Here is a 12,420-nt window from a genome sequence, read left to right as displayed (position 1 = left end):
GTCTTTTCCACAAAAGACATTTTGTCATGTCACAATAGGAAAAGCACAGTGTAAATAAAATGAATGGTGGTTAATTCCATTAAGCTGATTCAGTTTCAGGATCCTGGTACTCTGCAAGCTGGCTCACTGTCATTACTAACTGGGACAATTCACTTCAACGGAGTGTTAGTGTTGTTAGTAATACCTAAGCTTTTCCTAGTGTACGCATTGAATTAGGCTTATTGTGTTACATTTAAATCTTATGCGAGATAAACACAAACAGCTAGCCAGTTCAAAAATATCCACATTTTACAATGAGTGTTAGTGAACAAAAGAAAACTATTGTATTAAAAAAAAAATAAAGTTATTTTTACCCACAATTACTCACAGGTGCATCAAAACTGCTGCTGTTTGCTGAAAGCTAAATTTGAACAGCAGGATTTCACTCATGCTGGAGATTACTAAGTGTCGTAATCTAATGCACCAACAGCTGCCTCCAATCTCAGACTTCAAACTTTAGTATGTTATATTGTTTTACCATCGTATCCATATAATTGTATCATGGCAAATTCTAATTTTGTCAGTATCAAGGTGCACAATTCTCATCCCTAAAATAATTTCAGTGTAAGATCTTAAATATCAATGGTCCACCTCCACAGGTATTTTCGATTATTGACTGATTAGACCTCTTCTCAGGACTGTGTGGGTGTGTACAAACTGTGCTTAATTAACATCTCCCTCTCTCTGCTGCCAGTTTACTAGTTCTTTGAGTCCAGTCAGACCACCTAATACTGTGATGATTCTTGCAATATTAACCCTGTCCATAAAGCGCACCCCTGATTTAGGCTGCATTGTCTTAATACTAACCTATTCAGGTGTCACGCATCATCTAAATAGGATTGTCGTAACTTTTTGTTCCCCCTACCTTCTGCTGGAATGCCGTCCAGCGGCTCCAGATAGAGGGAATTAAAGAAGGCTTCTGGATGTAGAGCTGCCGCTGCCCCAACACAGCTGACCGCCAGGGCCTTAACACTCACTCGCACCTCCTTGTCAGGGATCAGACCTGGAGAAACACGGAGAAAAGACAGTAGTAGACAACCGAGTGGTTGCCCTTATGAACTTGTAAGTTCAAGTTCATTTATTCATACAGCTTTGATCAAAAGCACATCTCAAATGACTTTATAAAGATATAGCCTGAGTAGACCAAACTTACCAGTAAACGGGAGTTGCTGTACATTATGAAAATAAAAATAAAAATCTCAAGCATTGGACCATCATTACTCCCATTTGCAGGGCTTTTCTTTCCTTATTTGAAAATTGTTATTACTTACAAAACTTCCCCAAACGGTCTTTTTAATATTATTTCCAAGCTATTCTAATGTTGTCTTTTCTTAAAACTTAATATGAATGAGTCTGAAATTATTGTACTGGATAAGTGGCCACATTTCTAAACACAAGGTTACCCAGTTCCTAGTTGTCATATTCAGTTTTACTCAAATTTATTTCATTCCCCCGACTTTTTAAAGTCAGCATTTGACATATTTTGAGCAGTTTTTATAGTCACCTACCATTCTTTTGTCCTGTCAGCAGGAAGGAGGCAGCAAGAAGCCGTACACAGTGCACCAGTGGCTCCATCCCCTGGTCTGTATAATGTCCAATAGGACCCTTTATCCGTGATGGCTAAGAAGTAGGCAGAGGAGATACATGACGACACAGGAAAATTTGTAGTTTGGCTTCAATTACCTTAACTGCCACTGTGAAACACTGGCATGGAGGTTTTTGCTTGGGTGTGTCTTTACCTTGTTGTCAGGTTCGGGTTCAACAGGTTCGTCCTTTGGTATGAAGCGGTCCACACTGCTGTCTGAACCCTGCCGGTTGTGACCTCGGCCTTCAAAAAGATGAGGCTTGCTCAGAGCTGCACACAAACACAGAAACAATAAACCGTGATCAAGGCTTTATATCTATAAGCAGCGCCGGTCTGTGTGTATCTTTTGATGCAAACATACCCAGTGCTGACTGTAGGAATGGTTGTGGTGGTTCTTCTTGAGAGGACGGTGCTGCTCCTTCATCTTCTTCATCCTGTAGTGTTCCGATCTGCATCCCAGAGTACTGACTCTCACTGCCGTCCAGCACCTTATGCACAGACACAAAACAAATATCTCTAGAAGGGAACTAAACTTAACTTTTTAAATACACCAAATGCGACAATCTGTCTCAGTTGCAATGCAACTGCATGCAAAGAACACCTAAAGAGTTTTGTGTCACTGAGTTAGATTTGCTGGGTTGAAGACAAAGACACAGACACACTAATGACTAAAACTGCAAGTCAAACAACTCTTGCCCTCTTAAAACTCTACTGAATCATGCTTGGGTCAAACGCAATTTACAGCAAATCAACTGCATACAGGAAAAAGCAAAGGCTTGAGATCTCTTCAACTGTGGTTGACACAGTCCACCAGAGGAAGAGCAAGCTTTTGATCCAAACTATTTGACTCGAAAATTAATTTCCCCTAGATTATGTAAGTATTATTAATACTTTTTATTTTAACATAGACCATTTGAAGTACATGTGATTTTTAGGTCATCTGCATGACCTATTACAGAGAACTCATCTGGCAACAACACTTCATCTGAGGAAGATGTATCTACGAAGCACTCTTGAGCAATTTGAAATATACATTGTTTTTTTCTCTCCAGGTTTGGCTTCCACTGGAACAAAAGCGCGTCACAGCCTCTCGAAAGGGTAGAGGGAAAACAATTAAGGAACAGATGGCCTTCATGCGTCTCTTTTTGAACTTCATGGCAAGCCAGTAACATGGGATATCTGGATTGCTTGTTTTTAAAAAGGATTTTCAAAGGCATCTAATTTTTGGGAGAGAAATCACTGGAAACAAGGGAAATTAAGGGCATAATATATTGTCTATGATCGTACAGAGGGGGAATGTAGCAATAGGCAGGGAAAATTCTTTGCATGGGTTAACACGAACAAGCGAACGAAGGGAAACAGAATGAAAAAAGCAAAAAGTGTCCAGAGAAGCAAGCCCCTCCCACTCGTTTTTCGCAGTGTCCAATTGGCTGACCTTCTCACTAGTGCTAGAGGAGGAGGTGGCATAAAAGGAGGAAGAGGAGGAGAAGGAGAAAGAAGACGACGAAGAGGAAGCAGTGTAGACAGAAGAGTCGCTGTCTGTGGCATCGGGACCCTCGGTGGAAGTTGGCGAGGGTGGGGACGGCTCAATCACCCACGGCAATGGAGTGCGCGACTGCGGCGGAGTTGGGAGAAGGATAAAGGACAGGGGGCAAGATCATAGACGTAGAATTGTTAGCATCCCACAACAAAATGTCTCCATAGGGTAGCAGGTTTACATGACCTGCCTCCAAATAACTCATTGGATTCACTCTAGGGTGTGACATCACATTTTGTCCAATGTGATAAGAGGAGCAGATGTGAACATTTTGTTAAATACTGTCTAGGCAACATTCGAGTTTGCATTTTTTACTCCATTAAATACCAAAACCAATATTTTAAACATAGTTGTCAACCACTTGGGACAAGGCCATAACCAGAATGAGGAGTGGCCTATATTTAAAGATCTAACATACATATTACCATTTCCATTATATATTTCAGCATGATGACCACCTGCACATACAATCGCACCCTGTTCGCAGTATCCCACAGCCTTTTAAAATGTAGGCACCTGCTTTGCCTGAAATAAAAAGCATCTCTACTAACATCAGAAGAAACTTAGATTTTAATAATAGACTTTTTAAGCTTCAGGGGAAACAAGCAGTAGCGTCATTCAGGTGCTGATGCATTTGTGTAAACAAATTATACGTTTTGTTGATTTTTGAAGTGAAGCAACCCCTGCAGCCAACAGACATTAAAAATAAGCTGTTCTTCAACTGTTAATGTACTATTTACTTCATCTATTTGAAGAAAAAAAAAAAAAAAAAAAAAAAAAAAAACCTTTGCAAACTTAAGCAGGGGGCTGAAATATTCTACTTTGACGTTTTGTGGCAGCCAATGGCACACTAAACATTGTACGGATAGGCAGAAGAACGGACTCCACTAAATATCAGCAAATTCTGGATGCAAATATCCCGTAGATAGTCAAGAAGATGAAACTGAAAAGAGGCTGGCTTCTATAACAGGAAAATGATCCAAAGCAGACCTCAAAATCCAACATAAACTAGTTCAAGAAACAGCAGATGAACCTTTTGGAAGGGCCCTCAAAGTCCCGAAGGAACATCGCTGAAAATCTGTAGGCAGATCTTAAACATGCTGTGTGTGGAAGACAGCCTAAAAATATCTCAGAACTCAAAGTTATCTGCAGGAGTTGGTGTAGTGATCTGTAGGAGTTCATGAAAATCCCTAAATCAAGAACAGAAAGACTCTTAGCTGGCTAAATACATGCATATGCAAACTGTCAAACTGATATCTGCCAAAGGTGAGGTTACTAAGTACTGACTCACACTTACCCAAATGTTTGTACACACCACAATTACCGCTCAATTCTTTTCCTATTTTTATTTTCATTAAAAAAAAAAAGTAACAGTGCATAACCATTTTGAGAAAGGTACATGTCTGTTTGCTGCAGGGGTTTGTGTTGAACGGTAGCTGTTGTGGTAAATAGAAGTAACATTGAAATTTTTGTCCATTCTACAAATCCTAATTCTATGAAGCAGCATTCATAAACCAGGTACTTGGTCATTACGGACACCAGGCTTCAAGGTTATAATAGCATAACATGTATTTTAGTCTTTCAGTATCTAGGGAAGAACGATGTACTCCGTATTACACACACACACACACACACACAAATAAATATAAAGTGCTGTATCTTCAAGCTGTTGTCCTGAAACTAATCAAATCTCACTTGCATGCCCCTACAGTCATACTGACCAGCTCTGCTACATCTGAGGGAGTGACAGCTGAGTCCGGGCCCTCTGTGGTGGTCTGGGAGGAGTCGCTGGGTGGGAGTGAGCAATCATTAGTGCCTAGCAGAGTCTCGCCCTCTCCCAAAGGCCCTCCATCCGGCGTGGCATTTTCTGATGTGGTGTAGTCAGCCGTCTCTGGAGTAATGTTGGCCCCACCACTGGAGCTCCGACTCAGCATTTCCTCCTCGTTGTCATTGGGTGACTCGGGAGTGTCTGATGTAGATGTCCCGCCACCGCCCTGCTCTGAGGAGGCACTGAGGTCCACGGAGTCGCCAGGCTGCAGGGTATGCTGGGAGGAGCGTGGCTGCTCGGTGATGATGTCAACCTGGGCTGCGGAGGAGCTGTCAGCACCAACAACTGACGCTAGGAGGAAAGAAATACACAGTAACACCTTTTTTCTTTTCTTTTTTTTACTGCAGATTGAGGCCCTAGTCAGTAAGACTGCCACATTTGCCAGTTACTATTCATTCTGCCTCCGGGTCGATGCAGCTCACCTGTGAAGGCACCAGTGGTCACCTCTGTCTTCTCAGGGTCATCCTCCAACCCATCCTCCTCTCCAGAAAGCATTTTACCTGAAAACGACAGGTTTAATGTCAGTAAAAGACATCAGCATTAACACCAGCTTAGTAGAGTGAAAAACCTGGCTGTGGGCACTTTACTTCAAACTGAGCACATTCAAAATAAAAACCAGCAACTGCCTCATTTATCATTGGAATTTTGTTATTGGACATATACATTCAAATTCAAATATAATTTATCAAGAATTTAGAGAATAATCAATTGCCTCAAGTGACCCAGTCAAAAGGTAAATTCGCCCAAGCCCTGACTGAAACTTCAGTAAGAGGGTAGAGGTGAGCAGGGGAGATAAATAGACTAGTCACCTCTCTGTTTCCTGAGAAGGAGTGGACTGCAGGAAGACCCTCCCCCCGCTGCAAGTGGCAGGAGAAGAGGAAGTAGAAACAGGAGGTGAGGAATAGAAAAGCAGCAAAAGCTCAGAAAGACTAATAGGAAACAGAAACACTTTGTTACAGACGACAGGGAACGAATTAGCAAGCAAAGAAAAAGGCCACAAACACAAACCAAATCAAAAACTAAAGAAGAGCACCAACACAGTTTAGTAAGCTAATTTCTTGGCAAAGTCAGTATGGGTTAATGAATTAAAAGCTACCTGAAGCAATTACATTAACGTCCCATTTTTTGAACTACTGCAGGGCCCACATTATAGTATACAAGATGGATAACAAGATTCATGAACACAGTCCCAACTGATTAACGTGTTTACCAATGAGCTCGAGGATGCTGCCGGAGCGCGCACGGCTCTCAGTGTCCTGCCGAAACACGGTGGCATGTGGAATGCTGCCAGCGGTGATGAGCATGTGCAGAAGCTCTGGCGGCGGAGTCCTGAACACCTGCTGCAGGAGCTCCAGAGCAGCCGTGACCACATTGTGGTCCCAGTGCTGTGTGTAGTGTAAGGTCAGCTCGTACACCTTGAGACACACACAGAAAAGTGAGCCAAAAGTTTATAATAACGTACTCACTGTCTGACACGCACGCACTACCTTCTCCTTACCTGTAGCAGCTGTTCAGGTGTTGGCTGTACGTCAGCCTCCTTTCTCATCACTCCAAAGCTTCCTTTGAGGCTGGTGGTGTTGACTTGCTGCTGCAGCAGAGGCATCATGTAGCGAAGAGTTAACAGCACCCCCAGAATTAAGTGGCTGGGGTGCTCCTCGTCCACTGGAACCAACAGTCCTGGAAAAGGACAGAAGGTCAGGCTGTGTCCTTCTTTGTGTCCTTCTTTGTCCAAACTGAATATCTGTCACCTGAGTACTATAATTAAAAGCAGTTTGATACCAGCTCATAAATGTTAAAAGGAAAAAGTTGGAAGGCAAGAAGGGTTATGTCCAGAGTCTGTGTGTGAGTGTTGGCTTTTGTGTGTCCTACCCAGTAGCACATTAAGGAGCCAGGTGTAGAAATAGCTGGTGCGTCTGGAGTGTTGGCATACACTGACAGCCGAACTTGCTGCTGTCCGTCTGATGGTCGGGGAGCTGGACTTCAGGTTGGCCATGAAAGACTTCAGCAGCACCTGGGACAAATGTGGTTAGACTACAATGAAAACACAATTTTAGGATGTACAGATATGCATATCTCCCCATGTAAGTGGTTCCCACTAACGTTTTCCTGTCTTGGCATGTACGGGGGGTAGTGTCTTATAGCCTGTATTCTGTCTTTTGTCAGTAATAATGGCTTTTGTTTAATTGGAAGGGAACAGTCCTCAAAGCCAAATGTTGCTAGAGAGCCAATATGAGGAATGTATATTTTTGAAGTCAGGCAGTCTTAGGAAGAGGATTTGATTTCAACTATTATAAAAATGGCTTTCAGGTAAGTCAAGCTTGTGTTTGATAGGCTAATGCAGGCAAGAAACATGAAAGAAAACACCAATTTCCTCAAGACAACATTTGATAGAAAAAATTATTTGAAAACAACAATTATCTGAGCCCAAATTTAATTTCCACACCAAACTGTTTCCAGTCTTTCCACTTTGTGTGGATACCTTGATCTCGCCATCATTGGCAAAGTGTCCCAAAGCTGCCATGATTTTGGGCATTGCTGCGGCCAGAGTCTCCTGCACCGTCTCCTCCTGCCGCTTGGTGATTCTGGTGAGGCACGGCAGCAGGTTGACCAGGTAGGGTCTGCACAGCAGGGTGGAGATTGCGGGAGGGTTAATAACGCAAACAAAACAAAGATGAGTAAAGGGCATTTAAATCTGGGTTAGACAGTGATGTTGCTTCCCCTGACCATAGCTGATTGTGAGGCATGCAATGTCAAAAACTTCAAAAATAATCAAGAAGACACAGATAATTTCAATAAGGTGGCACCCATATTTGAATTAGTTCAACTGATTTTTAAATAGCACAGTAAGTTCACAATGTACCCTCTCTCCACTTCCTACTTATATATGGTTTTCACGTGAATGAAGTAAAAATCAATTTTCAGGCATTTGTGTTTATACCTGCATTTCTGTGGTCTGATGAGGTGGGAAAGCTCAGCAAACCGCCACAAAGCCGCCCTGAGACTCCGAGAGGCACCATTCTACAGAGGCACACGAACACTCATCAGTCAACACTCAGATCACCACAAGCATTTTATCACAATTCCTTCATTCGTACTAATATCTTATAAGAATGACATCAATTATATACATTTTAACACTTCACATGAAACAAATGTCAAACCTGGGTCATAAGTCTGTTAGAATAATACTGTTGCATACAAAATGAGTCACAACACAGACATATATCTCATTACCTTTTTGATTTCTTTGTACAGCTCCAGCTGCAGTCTAGGCAGGTTGGAGTCCATCAGCGCCTAAGGATAAATATCAAAAACTAGCATTCTGAGCAATATGGGTGATTCAACAATAAAAGCCTGTTTAAAATTAAACAACAGAAATAATGGTTTGCTGAAAATTTTGATAATTATATTTATATTTTATTGTTTTTAAATTGATCACATCACATCACACAAACCCAAATTAAGGGAAGGTCATTATTCTGTAAGTGTACCATGTTGTCAGTGGGTACCAACTAAAATTATCAGTTTACTATCTTTTTTATGGTAGCCTGACTAAAAGTTTATAGGTTCCTGCTCACTTTGATGATTTTGTTCAGGCACTCATCGGCTACCATTCGGACATCTGATTCACTGTCATCACTGCAGAGCAGGAACATCTCCATGGCGATGCCCAGCAGTTTCTGAAACTCTGGAGACGTTCTGCTCCCAGGACCATAGAGAACAAAAGTCAGGCAAATGTCATTACACACATCAAGTACATATTTAACTTTCAACAGACATTGCTTGTGTATTTTAATAACACTATTCTAAACTGTTCTGAAATAAATGATTCAAACAACCATGCCCACACAAGTGATATACTTCCCTTCAGCTGTGTTTCAGCCTTTTCCCTCTCTCACACACATACACATGACTCACACATACACACAGATTAGTTTAGTAGTAATTGATTAGATTAGTTCTGGATTAGCTAGGTAGTTCACCAGACTTAATGCAATGGGGTGACTGTTCGTACTATTTAAAAGTACTAAAAAGCAGATTTGGTGCCGATTGTTAAGCCCGGGCATTAAAAATATATATAGAATAATATTCTGTGAACAGCTGCAATGCATAAAATCAGAAGAAGGAATATTTTTTTCCTTCAAAATGGAACCTTACTCAAACTGGTAATGATTAAACTTAGGTAAGATTTCAGTTGACTTAACAAGACCTACCTTAGAGACTGAGCCACAATGTTTTCACATATTGTCAGACAGTGGGTCACCCTATCCTTTTTTGTGGTAGCCTGTTCCTTTTTCCTGTGATAGAAGAAAGTTGGGGATAATGAGGAGCAGGGACAGAAAGCAAGATACAGTGAAAGAGAAGGAGAGAGAGAAACAGAGAGAGAAGGATTGGAGAGAACGATTGGGTTCAGAGACTGAGTCGGTGCCTTCTTGAAAGTAAAGTGTTGGAAATCATTCCATCACTAAACAGGATCTTAATTAAATCTCTTGCTAAGAGCCAAACAGCACAATGAATGTAACACTAATTTTTAAGAAGTCAGTGTCACCCCATAAAACACTGCAAGACTGCTCACTTCACTAGATGTCACTGAAAACATATCAATTTAAGAAATCACCATGAGGGAATAACAGGAAACACAGTGTACATTTAAACTCAAGCCAAATCTAACAGTGTTCCTTGATTAAAAGGGAGGAATGTCCCTTTGCTTTTAAATGCTTTTAAGTGTCAAAAGGCTTGGAAGTGAAAACTCACAATACAATTAATTTCAGACCTATTTACTGATCATTAAGCATGCATTAAAGTGAAAGAGCAGAAGCAGCATAAACCCTGTCACAGTCTGTGGAATTTAGTGTTGGGTAAAGCAATTTTTCTAAGATTAGTGAGGGGACACAGAAAGAGACAGAGCATCAAAATTCATGGTTATGGCATCATTACATCATCTAACGGTACGTCCATGCATTTACACCAAACATATATAATAATACATCCATGACATACATAATACTGCAAATGATGTAGAGTGGGAGGAACAATGCTAGTTATAGATTCAAAGTAACTGCTGTTTCACATTGTATGTCATGTGCAATTAAGCAGCAATGTTATCAGCGGTTACATAATCAATCAAGAATAGTGATCTCCTTGTATAAACCTTCTGAACACTACAGACATAATACAAATAAAACTCACAAAGACTTCTTAGAGATGAGCGAGGCCTGCCTCTGTACTGATCAAACGTGATGATAAAACGCTGCGTGCCGAATGAAATATTGTCTGACTTGATCAAACTGTCACACTGACAAAGGAATGATAATCTTAAAAGAGCCTGGCAGCTGCAGCTTTGGCATCACAGCTGCTTTCCACTGACAGCACAAGCCCAGTGCGTGATGGCAGCGACCTGGCTTTCCACTCAGCTAAGTCCTTATTGACTAACCAAATTTAAACACATTGAGTTTAAATATGGAACGCTATCCTGGATGATGGCCTTCAGCTGTTAAGTGGAACTGAGGTTGATTTCATACAATTTCATACTACAAAAGGATGGTAGATAACATTTAATTCAATTTAGTACTTCAGTGAAAAATGACCAGTGATAAATTGGTTATACTAGTTAAAAAGGACAAAAATTATAGAGCATATTGCTGCAAACAGGGGAAATTTTTTTTTAGGGACCTCCGGACTGGCAGATGATCCTGATGAGCCTGCTGGTGCTGTTCAAACCCCAAAACCACTTAATTGCTATGGACCATCATGACAATTCATATTCATAACGACAGATCCCCTCGGCAAGGCTTAATTATACATCTGTAAAGGTCGTGCTATCATTACTGAAGGTGTCTGGCATGTGTTCCTTGAACGAAAACATTTCTTAAGAAGGGGCATAACAAACACAGGGTACACAGCCCTAATCGCGACAGCACCACTTGCTCCATGGATTTGCACGGGGTAAATGACGTCAGTCCCGATGCACTAATATACCAATTAATGCACCGCCTCATCGGAAATAGTAGTTATAATATTTGACCTTCCGTGCAATTAACTACACAATGTTACGCTCAAATTTTTAACCAGGCTTTTTACACAGAATGGCTCAGCTGAGATCAACTTATTAAGCAAACACTGAACCGTTTAATTGGTCCTTTACCCCTTTAGCAGGTGCGTGGGCATCAACTGGCGGACGCCCTCTAATGTCGGCTATCATTCGGCTAGTCTGAACCTATAAAACCTGCCTAGCTAAAAACTTATATGGCGTGAATATCATTGAAAGAAGCCTCGACAGGCATAGCTGCAATGTCTGGCAAGGAGCAGGTCTAAAACAGCAGTGACGCTTAAATAACTGCTTGGACTCTGGTTGCTAGCTTGCTTGTTAGCCTAACTGAGGGACGCTAACGTTTGCTAGCGAGCTAAGCTACCTGTCTAGCCCAGCGGCTGTTAGCTCGCTATTTCAAATCACCGTTAGACTAAAATTTACTTACTGCCTCTGGACAAGCTCCTCGGCGGTTGGTGGTCCCTGTTGTTGCTGGAATGACTTCAGAGACTCGAAGGCCTTCATCAGTTTCTCCATGGTGGCCATTTTAGTAATCAACAGTAAGCAAGCTAGCTCGGCTAGCTAATATTTACTATGTGAGCTAACCAGCTAGCACAGTGGGGACAAGTTAGCGCACGGAGAGAGCAAAGCGGTGCGTAGAGCGACGAGAGTGTTAACACTGCTCGCAACAACTACCACCAGCCCTCCGCTTTCTCTTCGTGCAAGAGGTCTCTTATTCTCTCACAATATAATTCCTAAATGAACAAAACGTTGGTTGATTACAAGCCATCTTTGATGCAGCGTTGCGTTCCCCCGACAAATCAAACCAGGAAGTGAAGTAATTGACAGCTTGACAGAGAGGGGGGGGGGGCTGTAGCCTCAGTGGCCAATCAGACTGTGGGTTTATGTTGAGTGACTAGAAAAAGAACCAATGACTGACTGTGATTTTTTTTTTTTCTTTTGTTGTTGTTGTTGCTGTCACGGGACCGCTGAAATCCAGATTGTAAAAACAGATTTGTGCAACACCAATATCGTAGCGCTGGCTTTTATCAGTGCGCCAGAGGGAGATGAGTGGGGGTTGAGAGAGTGAGGAGCCAACGAGACCGTCCTGGGAATAAGATCAAACAGGAAAAAAAACACGTGTATGGAAAGCAAACTTACATCTGACTTCACGTTCACATGTACATTTGTACTGCAGCTTATTATACTGCCCATATCTGACTCAGTGGGAATGTCAGAGACCGAATGGCGAAACCAACCGTCCAACAGAAGGAAATCTATAACTTTAATCCTACCTTTGTAATGGGCGAAAGAAGTAGTAGTAGGAGCTTTAATGAAGTCCTACCTGCAGCAAATATCCTCTAATGCCACTGGTGCAGTTACATGTTGGGCCTTTTTTTTAC

General features: G+C 41.6%; 1 protein-coding gene across 1 annotated transcript in view; it reads right to left on the bottom strand.

The window, feature by feature from the left end:
• Positions 1-11,829, bottom strand: part of htt (huntingtin) — a 32,581-nt gene extending 20,752 nt beyond the window's left edge. Inside the window, 16 exon segments of the mRNA XM_040145428.1 lie at positions 905-1,042; positions 1,548-1,659; positions 1,779-1,894; positions 1,986-2,112; positions 4,883-5,280; positions 5,412-5,489; positions 5,799-5,846; positions 6,200-6,404; positions 6,488-6,666; positions 6,859-7,000; positions 7,469-7,607; positions 7,928-8,007; positions 8,224-8,283; positions 8,568-8,688; positions 9,204-9,287; positions 11,466-11,829. Coding sequence (XP_040001362.1) covers positions 905-1,042; positions 1,548-1,659; positions 1,779-1,894; positions 1,986-2,112; positions 4,883-5,280; positions 5,412-5,489; positions 5,799-5,846; positions 6,200-6,404; positions 6,488-6,666; positions 6,859-7,000; positions 7,469-7,607; positions 7,928-8,007; positions 8,224-8,283; positions 8,568-8,688; positions 9,204-9,287; positions 11,466-11,563 — 2,125 coding nt within the window. The 5' untranslated portion in view covers positions 11,564-11,829.
• Positions 11,830-12,420: the final 591 nt, after the last annotated feature.

Source organism: Xiphias gladius, chromosome 15 (assembly GCF_016859285.1).
Source record: "Xiphias gladius isolate SHS-SW01 ecotype Sanya breed wild chromosome 15, ASM1685928v1, whole genome shotgun sequence".
Lineage (NCBI taxonomy): Eukaryota > Metazoa > Chordata > Actinopteri > Istiophoriformes > Xiphiidae > Xiphias > Xiphias gladius.
Note: the sequence above shows the minus strand (reverse complement) of the source record. Positions and strands in the feature narration are given on the sequence as shown.